The 23,606-nt window shown below is 42.8% G+C and overlaps 1 protein-coding gene across 6 annotated transcripts in view; it reads left to right on the forward strand.

Annotated features, from left to right (window-relative positions):
* Window positions 1-23,606, forward strand: part of ephb2a (eph receptor B2a) — a 154,423-nt gene that overhangs the window by 77,610 nt on the left and 53,207 nt on the right. For all 6 annotated transcript variants that reach the window (XR_013491974.1, XR_013491975.1, XM_033629968.2 and 3 more), the window contains exon 4: window positions 14,705-14,860. Coding sequence is in view for 4 of the 6 variants with exons in the window: in XM_033629968.2 (XP_033485859.1) it covers window positions 14,705-14,860 (156 nt within the window). In the remaining 2 variants the exon portion in view is untranslated. The remainder of the gene's footprint in view (window positions 1-14,704; window positions 14,861-23,606) is intronic.

A 23,606-nucleotide genomic window follows, 5' to 3' on the forward strand; every position in this document is an offset into this window, starting at 1 on the left:
CTCCAGATGTGTCTGATGAAAAGTTATCAAAAGAATTTTGTCACTCCAAAAAATGCACTTGTTACAACCAATCTTTTTTGCTAGCTAAAAAACACACATTGTTTCATATTTCGCTCAAAGTAGACACTTTCAACATCAAACTTCAGTCATTCGTTCCTGAGGTCATCCAGAGGCTTTGTGCCAAATTCGTCGCAAATCGATCTATAGGTGGCGCTATAACAGATGCAAAGGCAGTTATGCCTGTAACTTCCACATTTTAAATGACACATTCATAAACATGCGCTTGCTCAGAGCCCGTCGTCCTTCGGGGACAACTTCCATGGGCTCCGTGGGATGCGGGGACCGAGTCGCACGGGGTGCTTGGCCCCCGTTCATAACTGCTTGCAGTTCTAGTTATTATTATTATTATTATTCTTGCGACATTTCGTGTCCCAATTTCACCCCTTTCCCAAATTTGAAAATGCTTCTAACTTTCCACATTCGTCTGGCCACATCCAAAATTCGATATTTTTGGGCGGTTGCACATGGTGGGCGCGAAATGCCGAAATAGCGCCCCCTACAAATTTTCAAAATACCCTCCCCATTGGGGTTAGTTTGTCATAGGCAAACGAAATTTGGTACACACATGTATCATACCGAGACGCACAAAAAAGTTTCTTGACGTCATGGTAAAATCCCAACAGGAAGTCAGCCATTTTGTTTTGAATTTTTTCGTTACGGCGATTTCCACAACTTACTTTTGAACGAACTCCTCCTAGGCATTTCGTCCTATCGACTTCAAAATTGGTACAGATCATGCTGAGAACATGCTGATCAAAAGTTATTAAAAGCTTTTCTCTATTTCAAGGGGCGTGGCCGCTAGGGCGTGACAAATTTTGGCGACTTTTCGTTTTCTTGCCATCGAATTTCGAACAGCTCTCCCGCCGACATACTTGATCTCAGCAGCTTCAAACTTGCTGGACATGATGATGGCTCCACCCCAAACACCCCGATATGTTAATATTCCACCTTACTCATAGCGCCCCCCGGTGGTAACAGGAAGTGATCAGTTTTTACTTTAACATGTACTAATGCCACAAACTTGACCACATCAACTTCATTCCACTTCTAATGCATGCAGAACAAGTTGGTGAAGCTAACTTATGAATGCTGTGAAGCTACGTCTAATGGTGTCCATGTGGCAGCATGGCGACTATCGATCCATCGCCACTAAATACGTTTGGCATTTTGATGGCTTCACTGACCTCATCTCCTCATGAAAATTGATACACAGGTCACGAATGGCGAGCTCTTGCATCTGATAGGGGCGTCGCCCATGGGGGGGACAAAATGCCCCTATAGCGCCCCCTTGAAATTTTCAAAAACGCCTCCCCATAGGGTTTTTTTTGGAGTAGGAACATGAAAATTGGTACACATGTGTATGTTGTCCAGACGCACATAAAAGTCTCTTGCACCAATGGTCTACTCCAAACAAGAAGTCGGCCATTTTGATTTTGACTTGTCATTTTGGTGTGATTTCCACATGTTGTATTTTAACAAACTAGTCCTAGGGATTTCATCCAATCGACTTCAGATTTTTTACAGATCATCCAGAGACCATGCTGCTCAAAAGTTATTAAAAGCTTTTCTCTATGTCAAGGGGCGTGACCCCTATGGCGCCTCCCTCGCCACCAAATACGTTTGGCTTTTTGATGGCTTCAGCGACCTCATATCCTCATGAAAATTGACACACAGGTCAAGAATGGCAAGCTCTTGCATCTGATAGGGGCGTTGCCCATGGGGGGGACAAAATGCCTCTCTAGCGCCCCCTTGAAATTTTCAACAAGCCCTCCCCATAGGGTTTTTTTTGGAGGTGGAACATGAAAATTGGTACACATGTGTATGTTGTCCAGACGCACATAAAAGTCTCTTGCACCAATGGTCTACTCCGAACATGAAGTCGGTCATTTTGATTTTGACCTTTCATTTTGGCCTGATTTCCACATGTTGTATTTTAACGAACTAGTCCTAGGGATTTCATCCAATCGACTTCAAGTTTTTTACAGATCATCCAGAGACCACGCTGATCAAAAGTTGTGCTCTGCATGTCTGTAGGTCAAAGGGCGTGGCTGCTATGGCGCTGCCATTTTTGATCCATCGCCATGCATATTCAAGCAGCTCTCTCTCCCACATAATTCATCCAAACTGCTTCAAAATTTCTGTACATGATAAGAGCCCTGCCCTCAACGCCTCCATATGCTCCTAGGCAATCTCGCTCATGGCGCCCACTTGTGGAAATAGGAAATGGCATCTTTTACACTGACAAACACCAACCTCAAGCTCCTGACCTGATCAACTATATTTTGTGGCCACATGACGACCAACTTGATGAATCTCCACAGTGACACACGTGTCCTGTCATGTTGCAGGCAGCCGTGGCGGCGACTTTTCATCCTTCGCCACGGAACATCAACTTGGTATAAATCCTTAATGCATTGTCCAATTTGCTCGAAATTTTACGGGTGATGAGGGTCCACCCCTTAACGCACCTGGCCACATCTGGTTACGCTTGTAGCACCACCTGGTGGATGAACAAAACATTGAGTTTTTTCGCTCCTGCCAGGTTTTTTCTCCATTGTCTTTTCGCGCCAAAACCCCCACGTGCCTCAGGCCCCCACAGTTGCATGGGGGAGCGAGGGCCCGATCACAGCTGCTTGCGACTTTAATTAGGGCACGAGCACCTAGCGAGGACCCTATTGAAATGCAAGGATTTATTATTATTATTATTATTATTATTATTATTATTATTAGGGCCTGAGCACCTAGCGGTGCAAGGACCCTATTGAAATGCAAGGATTTTTTATTATTATTATTATTATTCTTCCTCCAAATGAATTGCCTTTTTGGGAGGCTTAACATACCCGAAAACTCATGAAACTTTGCACACATCTCAGAACTGGTGAAAAATTTGATATTTTAAGGGTCTCGTGTGCGGGTTCCAAAAAATGGCTCAGTAGCGCCCCCTACAAAAGTTTGAGGAAACAGCCCCTGAAGCCAGTTTAACCTACATGTATGAAACTTGGCAGGCTTATGTAACGCTCAGAGACATACAAAAAAGCCTCTTGGAGGCATGCTCTAAACCCAACAGGAAGTCAGCCATTGTGAATTTACTGTGCAATTTTGGTGCATTTTTGGCCATTTCCAGGGGTCATAAATGAACGAACTAGTCCTAGAGATTTCATCCGATCGACTTCAAACCTTGGTCTGTCCCATCCCAAGACCTTGAAGATGAAAAGTTATCAAAAGCTTGAGTTTTCGTCAATGCGTGTGACCGTGGGATGGTGTCAAAGTTAGGGGTCTCGCCACTAAACAGGAAGTAGTTTATAACTCCAGCATACATGGTCCAATCTTGCCCAAACTTCACAGGATTGATGACAGTCCCGCCCTGAACACATCTACATGTCAATAATTAGAGATAAACATAGCGCCCCCTACTGGCAATGGGAAATGTCATGTTTTAGACTTTAATGTACATCTCCTACAGACTTGACCAGATCCACTTCAAACTTGGTGAAAAAAGTCATAAGACGTTGATGACGCTTTATTGTGGAAACTGTGAGTTTTCGTCGAAGGGCGTGGCCACGGCCTGGTGGCGAACTTTGATGTTTCACCGTGATGATAAACGTTGCTGTAACTTGACTCCACGTGGGAATATCTTGCCAAAACTTCACACATATGATGACAGTCCAGCCCTGAACACATCTACAGAGGAATTTTGATTCACTGCCATAGCGCCACCTTTTGGCAACAGAAAGCTACTTTAGACATTCTTTGATGTCCCGCTTCTAGCAGGTTAATCAGACCCACCTCAGACTTGCTGGTCTAAGTCCTTAGACCTTGATGATGCTTAAAAATGAAGCTTTTGAGTTTTCATCAAACGCTGTCACCGTGGCACCGCCTTGTTCGCCATCAAACACGATTTTGTTTTGAAGGGACAAGGGATGCTTGAAAACTCACCAAACGTGGCATACACATCACAGGTCGCAAGTCCTGTTGTCTGATGTGATTTTTGTGCTTTGATGCACCAAGATGGCTCAACAGCGCCCCCTAGAATATTTCAATTAAGCAGTCCCCAAAGCTGGTTTGACCTGCATGTATGAAACTTGGTAGGCACCTGTAACACTCTATCATGTACAAAAAAGCCTCTTGGAGCCATGCTCCAAACCCAACAGGAAGTCCGCCATTTTGAATTTACTGTGCAATTTTGGTGCATTTTTGCCCATTTCCAGGGCTTGTAAATTAAGGAACTTGTCCTACAGATTTAATCAGATTGGCTCCAAACTTGGTGTATGTAAGCGTGACTACGTTGTGACCAAAAGTTATCACAGGATTTGCCCAATGTTGAATGGTGCGCCCGCTGCCGAGCGTTGAATCTTGAGGTCTCGCCATGAAAAACGAAATTGCTGTAGCTTTGGCATAAATGGTCCAATCTCCACCAAACTTCACATGATTCATATTAGTCCCGCCCTGAACACATTTTCATTACCATATTTCCTGATAATCATAGCGCCACCTAGTGTCGAAAGGAAGTACTTCTTATCAGACACTTATCTTTGGATTAACCTGAAATTTCAATGCTGTGGTCTATATTTGATGTACACAAACATGACATCATTAGTGTCTACATGTGCTGCAGAGGGTTTAATTTTGATGTTTCGCCATGAAACAGGAAATTGCTATAAATTTGGAATAAATGGTCCGTTGTCCACCAAACTTGACATGATTCATATTTGTCCCACCCTGAACACATTTATATGACAATATTCCGTGATAGTCATAGCGCCACCTAGTGGTGAAAGAAAGTACTTCTTACCAGACACTTATCTTTGGATTCACCTGAAATTTCAGTGCTGTGGTCTATATTTGATGTACACAAACATGACATATCATTAGTGTCTATGCGTGCTGCAGAGGGTTTAATTTTGAGGTCTTGCCATGAAACAGGAAATTGCTATATTGTTGACGTAAATGTTCTGATCTCCATCAAACTTCAGATGATTCATATTAGTTCTGGCCTGAAAACATTTATATGGCCATATTTCCTGATACTCATGATGTATAATTACTGCACTCTCCAACTCCCTCTAGTGGAAAGAGGAAGTGATACAAAATGTGAAATATGTCATTCCAGCACTGTATCAAAGATATGCAAAGTCACTCCTGCATGCGATGTCTAACTTTGACAGAAATGAATTGACACGTCAGAAGACGTTCTGCCGAGTTGCGTGAAGGTGCGAGGGCCCGTTCATCGCTGCTTGCAGCTTTAATTATTAGGGCCCGAGCGATGAAAAAGTCGTCTGTAGGACCCTATTGTAATCACGCTGTTTATTAGGGCCTGAGCGACGACGAAGTCGTCCGTAGGACCGTATTGTAATCGCGCTGTTTATTATTGTTATTATTCAGACATTTCGTGTCCCAATTTCGGCCTTTTCCCAAATTTCACAGTGCTTCTAACTTTCCACATTCTTCCGGCCAGATCTGAAATTCGATATTTTTTGGAGGTTGCACATGGTTGACGCGAAATGCCGAAATAGCGCCCCCTACAAATTTTCAAAAACCCCTCCCCATTGGGGTTAGTTTGTCGTAGGCAAACGAAATTTGGTACACACGTATGATACCGAGACGCACAAAAAAGTCTATTAACGTCATGGTAAAATCCTAATAGGAAGTCGGCCATTTTGTTTTGAATTTTGTTCTTACGGCGATTTACACAACTTAAATTTGAACTCCTCCTCCAAGGGATTTCATCAGATCGACTTCAAATTGGCTACAGATCATCCTGAGAACATGCTGATCAAAAGTTATTAAAAACTTTTCTATAAGTTAAGGGGCGTGGCTGCTAGGACGTGTCAAATTTTGGTGACTTTTCGTTTTCTTGCCATCGAATTTCGAACGGCTCTCTCTCTTCGCCACAAACTTGACCGCATCAACTTCATTCCACTTCTAATGCATGCAGAACAAGTTGGAGTTGAAGCTACCTTATGAACGCTGTGAAGCTACATCTGTGGCGTCCATGTGGCGGCGTGGTGACTATCGATCCCTCGCCACTAAATATGTTTGACTTTTTGATGGCTTCAGCGACCTCATCTCCTCATGAAAATTGATACACAGGTCAAGAATGGCGAGCTCTTGCATCTGATAGGGGCGTCGCCCATGGGGGGGACAAAATGCCTCTATAGCGCCCCCTTGAAATTTTCAGAAACACCTCCCCATACGGGTTTTTTTGGAATTGGAACATGAAAATTGGTACACATGTGTATGTTGTCCAGACGCACATAAAAGTCTCTGGCACCAATGGTCTACTCCAAACAGGAAGTCGGCCATTTTGATTTTGACTTGTCATTTTGGCGTGATTTCCACATGTTATATTTTAACGAACTAGTCCTAGGGATTTCATCCAATCGACTTCAAGTTTTTTACAGATCATCCAGAGACCATGCTGATCAAAAGTTGTGCTCTGCATGTCTGTAGGTCAAAGGGCGTGGCTGCTATGGCGCTGCCATTTTTGATCCATCGCCATGCATATTCAAGCAGCTCTCTCTCCCACATAATTCATCCAAACTGCTTCAAAATTTCTGTACATGATAAGAGCCCCGCCCTCAAGGCCTCCATATGCTCCTAGGCAATCTCGCTCATGGCGCCCACTTGTGGAAATAGGAAATGGCATCTTTTACACTGACAAACACCAACCTCAAGCTCCTGACCTGATCAACTATATTTTGTGGCCACATGACGATCAAGTTGATGAATCTCCACAGTGACACACGTGTCCTGTCATGTTGCGGGCTGCCACGGTGGCAGTGGCGACTTTTCATCCTTTGCCACGGAACATCAACTTGGCATAAATCCTTAATGCATTGTCCGATTTGCTCAAAATTTCACGTGTGATGAGGGTCCATCCCTGAACGCACCTGGCCACATCTGGTTATGCTCGTAGCGCCACCTGGTGGATGAACGAAACATTGAGTTTTTTCGCTCCTGCCAGGTTTTTTCTCCCTTCTCACTTTGCACCACAGCCCCTGCGTGCCTCAGGACCCGCGGTTGCATGGGGGAGCGAGGGCCCGATCACAGCTGCTTGCAGCTTTAATTATTATTATTATTATTCTTTACCCGACTTTGTGTCCCAATTTCGCCCCTTTCCCAAATTTCAAAATGCTTCTAACTTTCCACATTCGTCGGGCCGCATCCGAAATTCGGATTCGGATTATGGGCAGTTACACATGGTTGACGTGAAATGCCGAAATAGCGCCCCCTACAAATTTTCAAAAACGTACGCACATGTATCATACCGAGACGCATAAAAAAGTCTCTTGAACTCATGGTAAAATCCCAACAGGAAGTCAGCCATTTTGTTTTGAATTTTTTCATTATGGCGATTTACACAACTTAAATTTTAACGAACTCCTCCTAGGGATTTCATCCGATTGACTTCAAATTGGCGACAGATCATCCTGAGAACATGCTGATCAAAATCATTAAAAGCTTTTCTCTATGTCAAGGGGCGTGGCCGCTAGGGCGTGACAGATTTTGGCGACTTTTGGTTTTCTTGCCATCGAATTTCGAACGGCTCTCCCGCCCACATACTTGATCTCACCAGCTTCAAACTTGCTGAACATGATGATGGCTACGGAGAGTTTGTGTGCTGTGGGGTGTTCCGATGTCCAGAGAAGTTATTGATCTGTGTGTTTGGGTTTTCTGTTTTCACTTTATGAACGGGCCAGCATCATCACCAAGGAAGAGGACAGACAGGAGGAGAAAAAACACATACGACACGCACTCACACACTGCCAATATCCAAAATGGGCCATAACCAAAGTAAAACAGCAAGTCAAAAACAAAGAAAAACAGAAAGAAAACTAAACAAAACCCCTCAAAAAAACCGAGAGCAGCTACAAAGACATGGCGACCATACCGTACATTAGGGGGATCAGCGAGCGCATACAGAGGACAATGAAAAAACACAAAATAAATGCAATAGTAAAACCTCACACAAAGCTCCGCCAGCTCTAAACACGGACAAAAAATGCCACATAATATACGAAATCCCGTGTAAAACATGTGAAAAAACATACGTAGCAGAAACAGGAAGAAGCTTTAATACAAGAAAAACAGAACATAAAAAAGAATAAGAAAAGGAAACGACAGGACGTCTCACAAGATCACAAAAAGAGAAAGCAGAGCAGGTGAACCTAAAATCAGCCATATCAGATCACTGCAAAAGAAATAATCACATCATGGACTGGGACAACGCAAAAATCATCGGATCGGAAAGCAACAAGTTCAAACGTTGGATCAAGGAGGCTATAGAGATCAGGAGGCGGGCCAGGAACACCATCAACCGGGATGAGGGGACTTTCATGCTGTCACACACCTGGGACTCTCTCCTATAAAAGAACACCAGGCGGTGGGGGGGTGTGACCAGCCTGGCAATCCAATTTGCCAGGCTGGTCACACCACCAGGATACTACCAGCTAATAAAGACACGTCATGACGCATGTCAGATGACACTTCTGAAGAAGACTGCAGTGACAGTCGAAACATGTCAAGGTAAACTACATTTCCTTAAAAACTCATTGTCTAAAAAAAAAAAAAAACCTTTCTACACTGGCTGGCAGCCGGTTCCGATGAATCTGGAGCGAAGAGGTTGGTCGACAGGTGCTGGTCTACTTCGTTTTGGTTACTCGCTTATAATAATGTGACAACAATATCGCTGGCCATTCGATATTGCTGTCAAAGTTACTATTACGCGTAAAAATGTTGAAAACACTGGAGATAAAAGAAAACTGGATCGATAAATTTCAAAGTTCAAAATAACTTTGCTCGTGAGCACAAAAGAGTTAAAAGCGTAATAAAGGAAATTATGCCCGACAAAAAGGTAAAATGTGAATAAATACGGCAGGACTCACAGTACGAATGATTGGGAATAACTAACAAAAGACATAGAGCAAAAAGAAAAGAGCAGATAACTAAAACGGAAACACAAGAGAGTAAAAAAAAAACAAGAGCAAGAGAAGAGAGGACAATGACCCCAAACACACCTCCAGGCTGTGTAAGGGCTATTTGACCAAGAAGGAGAGTGATGGAGTGCTGCGGCAGATGACCTGGCCTCCACAGTCACCGGACCTGAACCCAATCGAGATGGTTTGGGGTGAGCTGGACCGCAGAGTGAAGGCAAAGGGGCCAACAAGTGCTAAACACCTCTGGGAACTCCTTCAAGACTGTTGGAAAACCATTTCAGGTGACTACCTCTTGAAGCTCATGGAGAGAATGCCAAGAGTGTGCAAAGCAGTAATCAGAGCAAAGGGTGGCTATTTTGAAGAAACTAGAATATAAAACATGTTTTCAGTTATTTCACCTTTTTTTGTTAAGTACATAACTCCACATGTGTTCATTCATAGTTTTGATGCCTTCAGTGAGAATCTACAATGTAAATAGTCATGAAAATAAAGAAAACGCATTGAATGAGAAGGTATGTCCAAACTTTTGGCCTGTACTGTACATTTCAATTTTATCACACAGAAACATTTGTTCAGCGAGCGGTAGCGTGACCATGCCTGACCATTACGCCATTGAATAGTTCTGCCCTGGCTAACCAAAATGCACCAGTTCAAATGAAACATTCTTGCCATTATTAGTCCACACAGACCAGTGTAATTCTGACACCGTCTATTATTCTATGCGAGTTGGCTGTTTGGCCGCATGCAACTGCACTTTTGGGCCCCCGAAACTGCGTTTCTTTGAAACCGGAGTCTAGGTTGAAGTTTTTGGAAGACTCCGGTGCCAGCGGTTGCGTGTAGATAGGATAACCGCAGTATTTTATTACCTGTCTCCATTGTTTGACGTCAGAGTGACGGTAAATAGCTCTTTTCTAAAAGTTTACTAACTGCTAAAATCCCACATCCTGTGTTAAATACAATGTATCTTAACTATATTTACAATGAAGCTTGATGCTGCACTCTGCACTTAGCCCGTATGTGAATGTTTACCGTTGCTATGGCAAAGTGACAGCTGACGTTAGCAGTAGTTAGTTTAGCTCAATCGTCCGACACATAAAAAAATTATAATTCAACATATTTAAACAAAATCAACAACAGCTACCAGCAGTTATAGTCCTTACAACCTTAGCCAATGTGTTGTCACAGGTTAAATTGTCAAAATTAAAGTTTTAACAGCTTTAATCCCTGAGGAACTACGCTAGTATTAGTGATGGTTACATCCACTCGTATGCAGTTACCTTACGTTACAGTTCCCTCAGACAATATCACGAAGCACAATACAAACTATATAAACAAGTTATCAATTAAGGGTACAGTACTGATAAAATCTGAATCTGCTGGACTTCAGTAGCTTTACTCTAGGTGCATTCTCGGAACCCATCGGCTGTATTCGGCGTCTGACTTCCGGCAGATGGCAATATAGCCTCTAGGGGCAGACCCCCGATTTTTTGGCATTCCAGTTTGATTTGGGCAGAGGAGGCAAATTTCCGTTTCCGACTTCCGTTTATATATAAGTAAATATGCTGAACCATTGCGATGGATTCAGAGTTTGCAGTGACGCCAATTATTGTTCCACCTCATTAGTTCACCGCACGGACTGTTTAACTTGGCAACAACTGCAGCCGGCTCAAACGTGATTGATCAATATCACACGGACTACACACAGCCTACAACCAGAAACCAGGGCTCTTCCGCTCTTCTTCCGGAGGCAAGATCTCCGGGGTTTGCCTACAGACTCTACTTTCACTGAATGTAGAGTCTGTATATAGAGACTACTCTAGGTGTAACTAGCAACTGAAGAACCAACTGTTTATATACCCAGATTTGCTCTTGTGCCTTTACTCAAATCAGTTTTGCTTTATTTATGGCATATCCAGCTGTTTGACCTAACGACCAATGAAGGAGGCTGCTCCTGTTGCTAGCTACCCCAACTACACTACCATGAAAGTAGCGATGGGCCTGCCAACAAAGGTTCTGGATCCGGCTGGGTTGGACCTCCGATGGCTGGCCTGTCGCTGCTGTCGTGGTAGTGTAATTGGTCGTTCAGGCACCTCTGCTGTTGAATTAGGTCACGCTATTTTTGTGGATCGGGTTGTTTTTATTTTCCGCACTTCCCTATTCAGGTATTGACTGACTTCTGATTGGTTAAAATGGCCTTTCCATTAGAAGTTACATCACCACCTACTGCTTTGGCATGTGTATTACATCATTTGGTAGCGGGTTTTGCAGTTTCGAGTGGATATCATAATTTTTTATCACACCACTTGTGTGGACGAATTTTTTTTGGAATCCGGAGCCCGAAAAACGTCGGTTTCAGAATTGATTTTCGCCACAGCTCCCACACTGAATTCCCCTGTGAACTACAGAACTCCCATGTTGCTTTGCAAGCGTACTAGGCTGATGAGTAGAATTTAAAAAACAGGCTAAATGACATGGTGTTGCTCACTCTTGTACAGTAGGTGGCGGTATGCACCTTTAAATTTTTTGCAATCCGCCAACCGAGAGAAGAAGAAAAAAAAAGCTTTGCAAGCTGTCATTCCGATTGAGACTGGCCAATAGAAATGTGTATTACAGCTTTCAGTTTAGGCCCCGCCCACCAGGTTCAACTATTTACTCGCAAAACTTTTTGACTTGCAAACGAAAAAAAGACTCAAACAAAACTTTTGGATTTGCAAACAAAACTTTTGGATTTGCATTTTTTAATCAATCATTTTTTACTTGCAATAAAACATTTTTTGATTGCAATATTGATACTTTTGCTGTCAAATCTTTTTTTTGATTGCAAAACCTACTCTGTTTGATTGAATAATAAAGAAACAAATGTAGCTCCATAGAAATGCCATGTCTGTCATTTGGACACATTGCGCTTTCGTGACCACAACAATGAACAGAAAAAAATCCAATGTTAACATTGCCGAAAAACCACTTCAGCAAGCAAAGGTAATACCACCAATCTGTTTCAGCACTTGGAGCACAATTGCGTTACCGAATATGAACAGTGCATGGCTCAAAAAATGAAAATGACTGACATGTTCCCAGCACCAAGGATGCATCCATGTTTTAGAATTTATAGCTTTTTTGCAGCAATATCAATATTTGAAGCATTGTCAACTGTCGTGGCTACATGTGAGTCTGTACAGATAAGGATGTAAAATGTAACTGTAACTTGACTGGTTTGCGGAGGCATTCAACCACAAGGCGCTACTTCTAGTTTAAAGCAACTCTTACCTTTCTTGCATTTTACACAGCACTTAGAAAAAATTTGAACATCCACAACTCCCGCCTCCCTCCAAAGTCCCATCCCTCTCCTCCTGCAACTCCACCTCCCTTCAAAGGCCTACTCCCCCCTCCTCCATTACGTTCTCATTACGTCTGTGATAGACGTAGGCGTTGGCAAGGCAATGTTAGATACATGGAGGAGGAGAGCGAGTTTAATGTTACAACCAAGACTTTCAAACGCAACCCCAGAGTTTTAAAACTCAACCAGAGTCAGTGATGACCGATGAGTTTTAGAATAAGGTTACAGTGCTAACATTAGATAGTAGCGTTAACATTACTAGTAAGTGGAAACGCACAAGGAAGATAACGTTAAAGTTTCAGAGGCTACGCTACAGTAGGCTAATGTTAGCCATTAGCAACTGGATGCTGTGCTGTCATATATAACGTTATGAACTGAACTGAACTTCTTTATTTGTCATTTTTATGCGCAGCACAAAAACGGAATGACATACCCCAAGCAAAAATAAACAAAACATTTAAAAACAATTTGTGTAACATATAAGAAAGACCACACAGTGCAATAGTAAGGTGAAAAGGGTTGACATTTCACAGTCAAAAACTCCACATCCTGAGAGCGGAACTGGGAGATCCTCTTCACATCACAGCACCATGAATTGTATGTGTATACTGCCAGACCGCCACCACAGAGCTTACCAGATGATGCAGCCTCCCTGTCTGCTCTATGTAGTGTTAGCCCCGTTAGCTCAACACCAGGGTCTGATATGTTCCCATTCATCCATGTCTCAGTGAACACCAGGACACAAGGTTCCTCACTCCTCCATGAGTGGATCTCCACAGTTGAATGTAATCCATTTTTGTGTCCAGCTAGCAGACGTTCACCAGAAGGCCGCTGGGAACAGCTGGTTTGATGTCGTTAGCTCTTAGCCTAGAGCTAACCCCTCCACGAGCGGTTACGTCAGTCGGAGGCCTCCACGTGGGGAAGACAGACGGGACAGGAGAAAACTCGGACCAATCATTGCATTTGGTCAGAATGCAATGATTGGTTGCAGTTTACTTAGAACCATATGAGAATGGCATAATTATGAGTTTTTATTTCTGGTGGAATTCTCTTACATTTTAGTGTGCCGTCAGCTTATTAATAGCATTTTAAACTAAACTAAGAAATGTGTAAAATTTCCAGAAAGGTAAGTGTGGCTTTAATATTGTGGTGAAGTTAAATATTTTTGGTCCTTATCACTTAAGGACCAAAAACCTGGAGCGATATCACTTTCCTTGTGCTGCTAACCCTTTTCACAAGTATTTAATCCTTTGAACCTTGAGCAAATTGGTGTGATTTCTTTCAAAAACACAGGGGAAAAAAGGCAATTAGTTACTTGGCAAGAAATGTCCCACAAAAAAAAAATAGTAGATTTAGAAATGTATTTTTTTCAAAAAACTAGGTAAAAAAGAAAAAGCTAAGGAACAATTATATTTAGAATAATGATTATTACATATTTAAAGTCATGGTACAGAATTATTATATTTTTAAAGGACTTTTTCCCAGGTCATTATCTTTTTGTTTGTTTTTAACTTTATTTTTATCTAACTGTCTTGTTTTTATTTTTCTCTTTTTACTAATTTCTTGCAAATTGTTGGGGTTATTTCTTTTTTCATTGCTCATTGCCTTCTTCCCATGTTTTTTAAAGAAATCAAGCCAATTTGCTATGGTTTCAAAGGGTTAAAGTCACAATGGCAAACAGTAAGCATCTACCATCATGCTTCCAATATAAAAAAGAAAAACACTGATAAAATACTACAGCTTTTTTGCTTCCCCCTATTCTCTTCCTTGTCTTTTGTCCTCAGTTCCACATGTTCTGACATATCCTGTGGACAGCAAAACTGACAGCATCTGAGGGAGTCTCAGTACATGTCACTTCAGTGAGCTGACCTTTATGAGATGCAGATGTCTGGGCTATCATGATTAAATAAATGTTCTGTGGCGAAAATGTTGAGATGAAAAAGCTCATTCATAGTATTTTAGGAACTGACCAATGTTAATAATGATGGCTGTGATATTAATGCAAAGAAAACATATATAAGATCCGCACACCAAGTAAAGCTCCCGTCAAAATGCCATTTATTATAAAAGTGACGTTTGAGCCCTCAGGCTCTTCTTCAGACACAGTCTTTTAATTTTATCAGTATTTTTGATCCAGCACCCAATTGAACATTTCTTGGGATGTGCGTGCCGCAGAGCTTTTTAGTATGTGATATTAATGCAGCCATTATGATATAACATTGACACTTTAGACCTTTTTTTCCTCTTTTTTGTTGTACAGTATACAATGCATTTTGGTCCTAAACTTGCTGGTCTCATTTCTTTTTTTTCGTGCCTCCTCTTTTCTCTGTGAATCCTGTACCTCTTCCCCTGCTGCTTATCTTGCATACAGCTTGTATGTCAGGCTTCTTCAAAGCTGCACAGGGAGACCACAAATGTCTGCAGTGTCCGATCAACAGCCGAACCACCAGCGAGGGAGCAACTAACTGTGTTTGTCGAAATGGCTACTACCGCACTGACTCCGACCCTCCACAGATGCCCTGTACAAGTATGTATACACCAACTGTCATGACAGTAGGGATTAGGGTTGGGACTCATTAGGATTTTAATGATTCCGATTCCTTACCGATTCCTTCTTAACGGTGTGATTCCTTACCGATTCCTCTTACCGATTCCTACATTATATTCATTATACTTGCTATACTTAAACAAGTATATAATAAACACAAATGCAATCATACAAATACAAAAACTTTTTTCTAACTGTTGCACAGTACAGTTAGATGAAAATACACATTTGTGTGTGGTGTGTATTTCAGATTTAGAGCTTGTATCATCTCCCTGAGAATATATAACAACAAAAAGTGATTCTCTGATTTATACAGTAACACTATTACCTCAAATTAACCACAGCAATGTAATAAAAAATACCTATATGCATTCATGCTTGGGCACTGTTATTTACGTGACAACACCTGAACAGAACACACACACATTGGCTGTTTGTTTCTACATCTCCCCTCGCTGGAAGCCTCGGACCTCCTGCCACCCGCCTCCGCCTTGATTAAACGAAAATAAAATAAAAGATGGAGACAAGTTTTCCTATTTTATCTTATTTTGTTATATTTCTCCCTCTCCCCTCGCTGGAAGCCTTGGACCTCCAGCCGCCTGCTCCCGTCTCAAACACGGAGGTGTCCCTCTCCGCGGAGCACCCACGGTGCACGCCCGGCCTGTTAAATAGCCTGTAACCATAACAAATTTGTGACATAAACTCAGTGCTTTAGTAATTAAATAATGTCAGGCTCGGTCGGGTTCGGACAGAAATAAGCGGCCCGTGCCCCACTCTAATGGAAATGCATGTGACTTTTTTTCTTTTTTTTTTTACAATCTAGGAACCGTTTGCAGGAACCGTTACTCCAAATGTGATGGAACCGGTTGAATGAAATAGAATGCTTTTCAATGTATGTAATATTCATTCATTGTGCAAAATAAGAAAAAGCATGTTGGCTGATTCTAATAGTTCATTTTAAGCCAATACCAGCTGATTCTGATGTGCTGATATTATTGTTTGTCCCTACATGACAGTACACGGATGGCAGTGTACCTGCTGCAAACAGTAGCTGAAATCATTTGATATGAATTCATATCCCTCTCTTAAGAGTACAAAAACACGAGGCTGTTTACATTATGTCAGTGTAGTTTGCTTCCTCTTAAGCCGTAGTGGATACTGATATGGGCCGAATGGGTGTTTACCCAGGACGGCACTTTGTCACAACATGGGGGTGCAGCAGGATCTGCTCCAATTGAGTGTGTCCAGTGCTGTACTGACACACTGTCCATAATAATAACTAGGTAACAAACTGTGTCAGACCCAGGTCAGGTTCAGTCAGAAAAATGCGGCTCACCTGTAAGTGCGGGCACATGTCTGTGTGTGTGTGTGTGTGTGTGTGTGTGTGTGTGTGTGTGTTTGTGCGCGCATTGGGGCCGAACTGCGACGTACAGAGAGCAGAGGAGATTTGTAAAGGCAGGGACAGAAATGATATACCGTGGTGTAAATGTGATAAATAACATAAGGCTATTAAGTTTGTTTAATAAAAGGACAAGGTATAGACCTGTTCTATAGGAAAGGTGTAGTGATCAACATATTAGGCCTCACCAAGGGGCACCAAATATGTAGGGATTTAAATTCTAACTTCACACAGAGGCATCAAATATGCTGTGGTCAACATTCCTGTGTCTCACACAAAGGCACCAATTATGTTGTGAACATAAATTAGGGCTTCACGCGGAGGCACCAATTATGTTGGGGTCAATTGGCTATCGGAAATAATGTGATTTTATTAACATTAAATCACCTCCTGGAGCACCATTCCCGTAAAGGGAAAAATGAAAGCCAGTTAAAGATATCAGTCTCATAAAATACGCTAAACTATTAATTTCGAGTTTTGATTAATAATTAAAGTAATGACAACAACCAAAATTAACAGTAACACCTGAAGGATTTCGGAGTTCTTGACGCAGCAGAGGTTGACTATTCATTAACTCCTGTGCAACATTAAACAGACAGCAGGTATGATTTCAAAGAATATTCACAAACTAGCAAAGCAAACCAAAACACACAAATTCTAACTAACTATATACAAGCTTGGTGTGTGCGTGCGTGCGTGCGTGCGTGCACGTGCGTGCGTGTGTGTGGCTTCAGGTCGGGGGAGGTGGTTGTCTGACCGTGTGGTCAGGACAAAGACATAGGAAAAGAAGCGGGAACTTTGAGATGCCTTTTTGGGTGTAGCTCTGTTAATAGCCTATTTGTTAATGAGTCAATATCAATGTGATTTGTGTTGCAAACGGTCTGAATTAGTGCAGAGATTGTTTAGTTGTGTGCAAGAATCATTTTGTGAACAGTATTAGCAAACTAAACACTTAGCTTTGGTGAAGCCAACTAATCAATGACCTAACTGCCAACAATCACAACAGTAACTCAATGACAGCATTAAACCATATACAACAAGTTAAATAGTCTTGCTTAGCCTGTACAGCTGTGATAAGCTATGCCCAGTTGTTACGTTACCAATCCTTGAGTGGATGGAAGAAAGAGTCACTTGGTGGTGTGCTGCTTTGTTACGCCAGGGCCACACTGCCAACAAAGTGCTGCTAAGTGCAGCGCACCGAAATTCTCACATTTGCTCGCGGCTCGCGCAGAAAATAGACCGGATGCCGAAACAATCGCTGCAGTGCCATCCGTTCAAGGATTGGTTGTTACGTTACCAATCCTTGAACGGATGGAAGAAAGAGTCACTTGGTAGTGTGCTGCTTTGTTAGCCGGCAGAAGAAGGCCGGAAAGAGCTGTGGTTTCAGATGCAGTCTTTGGTTTGTCCTTTGTTCCAAAGGTGGAACTCTGAGGAAGCTGGTCGCTCGAGGTCTTTACAGAGTTAGACGCTGGGTGCTAACACACTTGGTTCTCTTTGTTACTAGAAAGCTAGTTGCAAACCTTGTGCTTGCAAGTCTAACTTCTCTAGTTCAGGTTTGCCTCAGCCTTGAGCATGGGCAAGTCGTGGTCCAGGAAAAAGAGAGTCTATAAGCAATTGCCCCACCTTTGATGGTTCAGGGCAAGGAGCAAGGGTCTGAGCATCTGGGCTGGTTCAGACCCAGCTGGAAAGAAGTGTGGGCTGCTCCGCAGTTCCCGAGTTAAAGAGGGGACTGTCTGAAGGGAGCAGACCTTCTACAGATGCCTGTAACATCACAGAATCACATGTCACTGCAAAAGTCCTGTCCAATCAAGTTGTGACACTTGTGTCTCACTGAGGTGTGAGGTGAGACATCCTGGAGATGGGTGTCAAATGAAAAAGCTGAAATGTCCAGTTTAGATTTTATCAAATGACAAATCATCTGTGGTTCTGTGAATCCCAACAAAGGTAACCTTAAATGATTTCTGTTGTGATCTGGCGCTATATAGAAAATAAAATTAAATAAAATCAACTTGACCTTCAAGGGGGTCTGTTTCTCTTGCTGTTTAGTTTAGAATGATCTGCGCAGACAGCTGTATTGGGAGCTGCCGAGCAGCCCACACCTCTCTTCTCGGCTGGGCCTGGACCAGACCAGATACCCAGACCCTTGCTCCATTGCCCCAAACCACTAAAGGGAGGGCAATTGCTCACAGAAGCTCTCTTTCCTGGACCATGACTTGCCCATGCTCAAGGCACAGGAACACCTGAACCAGAGAAGTTAGACTTGCAAGCACAAGGTTTGCAACTAGCTTTTTAGCAACAAGGAGAATCAAGTGAGTTAGCACCCAGCGTCTAACTCTGTAAAGACCTCGAGCGGCCAGTTTCCTCAGAGTTCCACCTTTGAAACAAAGGACACACCAAAGACTGCATCTGGAACCACAGCTCTTTTCAGCCTTCTTCCACCAGCTAACGCCAGGGCCACACCGGACGTGGAAGCGCTGCGGATAGCCGAGAAGCGAAGCCAGTTTCCTTTCAGCGCCCATGTTAACCGATTGTGTCATCCACACCGGCTGCGCCGCGCAGCTCCGCGGCTGGCACTGCAGCGATTGTTTCGGCATCCGGTCTATTTTCTGCGCAAGCCGCGAGCAAATGTGAGAATTTCGGTGCGCTGCGCTTAGCAGCACTTTGTTGGCAGTGTGGCCCTGGCGTAACAAAGCAGCACACCACCAAGTGACTCTTTCTTCCATCCACTCAAGGATCGGTAACGTAACAACTGGGCATAGCTTTATCACAGCTGTACAGGCTAAGCAAGACTGTTTAACTTGTTGTATGTGATTTATTGCTGTCATTGAGTTACTGTTGTGATTGTTTGCAGTCAGGTCATTGGTTAGTTGGCTTTGCCAAAGCTAAGTGTTTAGTTTGCTAATACTGTTCACAAACAGATTCTTGCACACAACTAAACAATCTCTGCACTAATCCAGACCATTTGCAACACAAATCACATTGACATAGACTCATCAACAAATAGGCTTTCAACAGAGCTACACCCAAAAAGGCATCTCAAAGTTATCACTTTTTTTCCTCTGTCTTTGTTTGACCAGACGGTCAGACAAACCCCTCCCCCGATTGATTCAGCCATCTTGTAGTTCTCTGTTGTCAGCCATTTTGTTTTGTACGCCAAACGGCTCTTTGATCACCACACCCGCCTTTGTCTCTCTCTCTCTCTCTCTCTCTCGCACACACACATATACACACCAAGCTTAGAATTTGTGTGTTTTGGTTTTGCTTTACTTACTTTATGAATAAATATAATTCTTTGGAATCGTACCTGCTGTCTGTTTAATGTTGCACAAGGGTGAATGAATAGTCAACCTCTGCTGCGTCAAGAACTCCGAGATCCTTCAGGCTTTACTGTTAATTTTGGTTATTGTCATTAATTTAATTATTGATCAAAACTCCAAGTTAATAGTTTAGCGTATTTTATGAGACTGATATCTTTAACTGGCTATCATTTTTCCCTTCCCGGGAATGGTGCCCCACAAGGTGATTTAATGTTAATTATTAATTATTATTAATAATAATTAATTATTTCTGATCACCAGTTTACAGCATTAATGGTGTCCCCTTGGTGAGGTCTAATATTGTTGTTACCGACATAATTGGTGCCTCCATGTGACGCCCTGAATTTATGTTCCCAACAGCTGTTTAGGCCACACAGATACCCTGCTGTATATATGTGTTTATCTTATTAACTGTAGATGTACTGTTACACCTAATGTCCTCCATTAGGCTTTCACAGCCAGCTGAACTCTTCTTTCCAACATATCCTCCAAGGAACAGGCCAGTGTTGATTATCACAGCTAACATTTTACATTCATCACCGTGTGTAACTAGGCTATAGCCTAAGTTAGCTAGTAGCAATCGAAGAGGGTAAAGCCTAAATGCCATCATTAGCTAGCATTTGCGGTCAAATTACATGTTACGAAAATTGAAGCTGTAACAAATATGGTTCAAGTCTTCATGATAAACATTCTAACAATTGTGGATAAGAGTTACTTACAGATATTGCCACTCAAAGGGTTAAAACAAGCAATGGCTAAGTGGTCAATAACGGAGCATGAACACTGCTGCACTAAAGAAACACAACCGATAACTCGTTGTCACAGGGTCTGAGAAAAAAGCCGGGAGTCGGACCAGACGCTGTTCAAGCATGGTTTGGGCGTTCAAAACCCGAGCCTCCCACCGTTCCTGGCGTCTGTAGCTACCAGCTTACCTGCCCCGCTCACCTGCTGTCACTTCGCGGAAGAATCAGTCCAGAAGACGGGGCAAGCGGAGAGGTGTTTTGGTGAGAATCAGAGCTCACTTGAGATCCGCCTGCAAGTCAGGTCCCTGCTACTGTTCGATTTTCTGCGCTTCTGCGACCACTGGGGCTTTGTTAGATCCAGCCTGTTGTTCCCGATCACCTGGTCACAGGCCAGCTTCACCTGCCAGTGGAGATTCCCCTTCCCAGGTGGAGCTGGGTGCGCCACGGCGGTGTGGAGTACGGAAACCTCCGTCCTCTTGCCCGCACCTCCAAACCGGACCGCGAGGAGATGACTCTTCATTTGGCTCTATTTAATGCTTGATCGCTAGTAAACAAGACTTTTGTGCTGAACGATTTCTTCACCCCACGTGAACTGGATCTTATGCTTCTCACGGAGACCTGACTTAATGTTGGTGAGTCCACTCCATTCTCCGAACTTCTTCCTCCTGACTGCTTGTTTTTTAGCTCCCCTCGGTCCACCGGCAGAGGTGGGGGGCTAGCGACTGCTTTGAACTACAGACACTTGTTATCAACTCAAACTCTCCTGTCCTGTGCACGCCCATCTATCGTCTGCCAAATTTGAAGGACTTTATACAGGACTTTTCAGATTTTGTATCATCAAATTATGATCGGTTCATAATTGCTGGAGATTTTAATATTCATGTCTGCTGTCAATCTAGACCTTTGGTCAATGAATTTTTGAATCTGACTCACTCATTTAACCTCAGTCAGTGACTGGTCCCACACATGAGAAGGGACATACAGTACAGGCCAAAAGTTTGGACACACCTTCTCATTCAATGCGTTTTCTTTATTTTCATGACTATTTACATTGTAGATTCTCACTGAAGGCATCAAAACTATGAATGAACACATGTGGAGTTATGTACTTAACAAAAAAAGGTGAAATAACTGAAAACATGTTTTATATTCTAGTTTCTTCAAAATAGCCACCCTTTGCTCTGATTACTGCTTTGCACACTCTTGGCATTCTCTCCATGAGCTTCAAGAGGTAGTCACCTGAAATGGTTTTCCAACAGTCTTGAAGGAGTTCCCAGAGGTGTTTAGCACTTGTTGGCCCCTTTGCCTTCACTCTGCGGTCCAGCTCACCCCAAACCATCTCGATTGGGTTCAGGTCCGGTGACTGTGGAGGCCAGGTCATCTGCCGCAGCACTCCATCACTCTCCTTCTTGGTCAAATAGCCCTTACACAGCCTGGAGGTGTGTTTGGGGTCATTGTCCTGTTGAAAAATAAATGATCGTCCAACTAAACGCAAACCGGATGGGATGGCATGTCGCTGCAGGATGCTGTGGTAGCCATGCTGGTTCAGTGTGCCTTCAATTTTGAATAAATCCCCAACAGTGTCACCAGCAAAACACCCCCACACCATCACACCTCCTCCTCCATGCTTCACAGTGGGAACCAGGCATGTGGAATCCATCCGTTCACCTTTTCTGCGTCTCACAAAGACACGGCGGTTGGAAACAAAGATCTCAAATTTGGACTCATCAGACCAAAGCACAGATTTCCACTGGTCTAATGTCCATTCCTTGTGTTTCTTGGCCCAAACAAATCTCTTCTGCTTGTTGCCTCTCCTTAGCAGTGGTTTCCTAGCAGCTATTTGACCATGAAGGCCTGATTGGCGCAGTCTCCTCTTAACAGTTGTTCTAGAGATGGGTCTGCTGCTAGAACTCTGTGTGGCATTCATCTGGTCTCTGATCTGAGCTGCTGTTAACTTGCCATTTCTGAGGCTGGTGACTGGGATGAACTTATCCTCAGAAGCAGAGGTGACTCTTGGTCTTCCTTTCCTGGGTCGATCCTCATGTGTGCCAGTTTCGTTGTAGCGCTTGATGGTTTTTGCGACTCCACTTGGGGACACATTTAAAGTTTTTGCAATTTTCCGGGCTGACTGACCTTCATTTCTTAAAGTAATGATGGCCACTGGTTTTTCTTTAGTTAGCTGATTGGTTCTTGCCATAATATGAATTTTAACAGTTGTCCAATAGGGCTTTCGGCTGTGTATTAACCTGACTTCTGCACAACACAACTGATGGTCCCAACCCCATTGATAAAGCAAGAAATTCCACTAATTAACCCTGATAAGGCACACCTGTGAAGTGGAAACCATTTCAGGTGACTACCTCTTGAAGCTCATGGAGAGAATGCCAAGAGTGTGCAAAGCAGTAATCAGAGCAAAGGGTGGCTATTTTGAAGAAACTAGAATATAAAACATGTTTTCATTTATTTCACCTTTTTTTGTTAAGTACATAACTCCACATGTGTTCATTCATAGTTTTGATGCCTTCAGTGAGAATCTACAATGTAAATAGTCATGAAAATAAAGAAAACGCATTGAATGAGAAGGTGTGTCCAAACTTTTGGCCTGTACTGTACTTTGGACCTTGTGTTGTCATTTGGTCTAAGTGTATGTGTCACTGACATTTGTGATATGCGCATTTCTGATCATTTTCTTGTCATGTTCAATGTTACGCTGCCTTGTTCTGAAGCTAAACTGTGTGTCCTGGCGCACAGGGTGCGTACAGTTACTGCTTCAACAGTATCTCGGTTTTCTGCAGCTTTTAACAATTCTGTGCTCCACTCTCTGGATTGTAATCTTAGTCCCGATGAGTTCATGGCTGTTTTTAATTTCTCTTGTAATGATTTACTGGACTTGGTGGCTCCATTTAGGATTAGACACTCCAAGCCAGTGACAGAGCCGTGGCTGAATGACGCCACGCATGCTGTCAGGTGCACTTGTAGACCCGCTGAGCGAAAATGGAAAAAGGATCATCTTCAAATTTCTTTAGATATTTTAAAAACCAGCCTATTGGAGTATCAGAGAGCAGTTAAAGAAGCAAAAACCCGGTTTTTATCTAACCTTGTGTCAAGTAATAGTCACAAACCTCAGTTTCTTTTTAACACTCTCAACTCTCTTATTAACCCTGGTAACTCCAATCATGTTGTGCCTTCACTTAGCCTATATTGTTTGAAAAATTTATTACATTTTTTAAAGACAAGATTGCTGCTATTAGGTCCTCTCTTTCTCC

Source organism: Epinephelus lanceolatus, chromosome 8 (assembly GCF_041903045.1).
Source record: "Epinephelus lanceolatus isolate andai-2023 chromosome 8, ASM4190304v1, whole genome shotgun sequence".
Lineage (NCBI taxonomy): Eukaryota > Metazoa > Chordata > Actinopteri > Perciformes > Serranidae > Epinephelus > Epinephelus lanceolatus.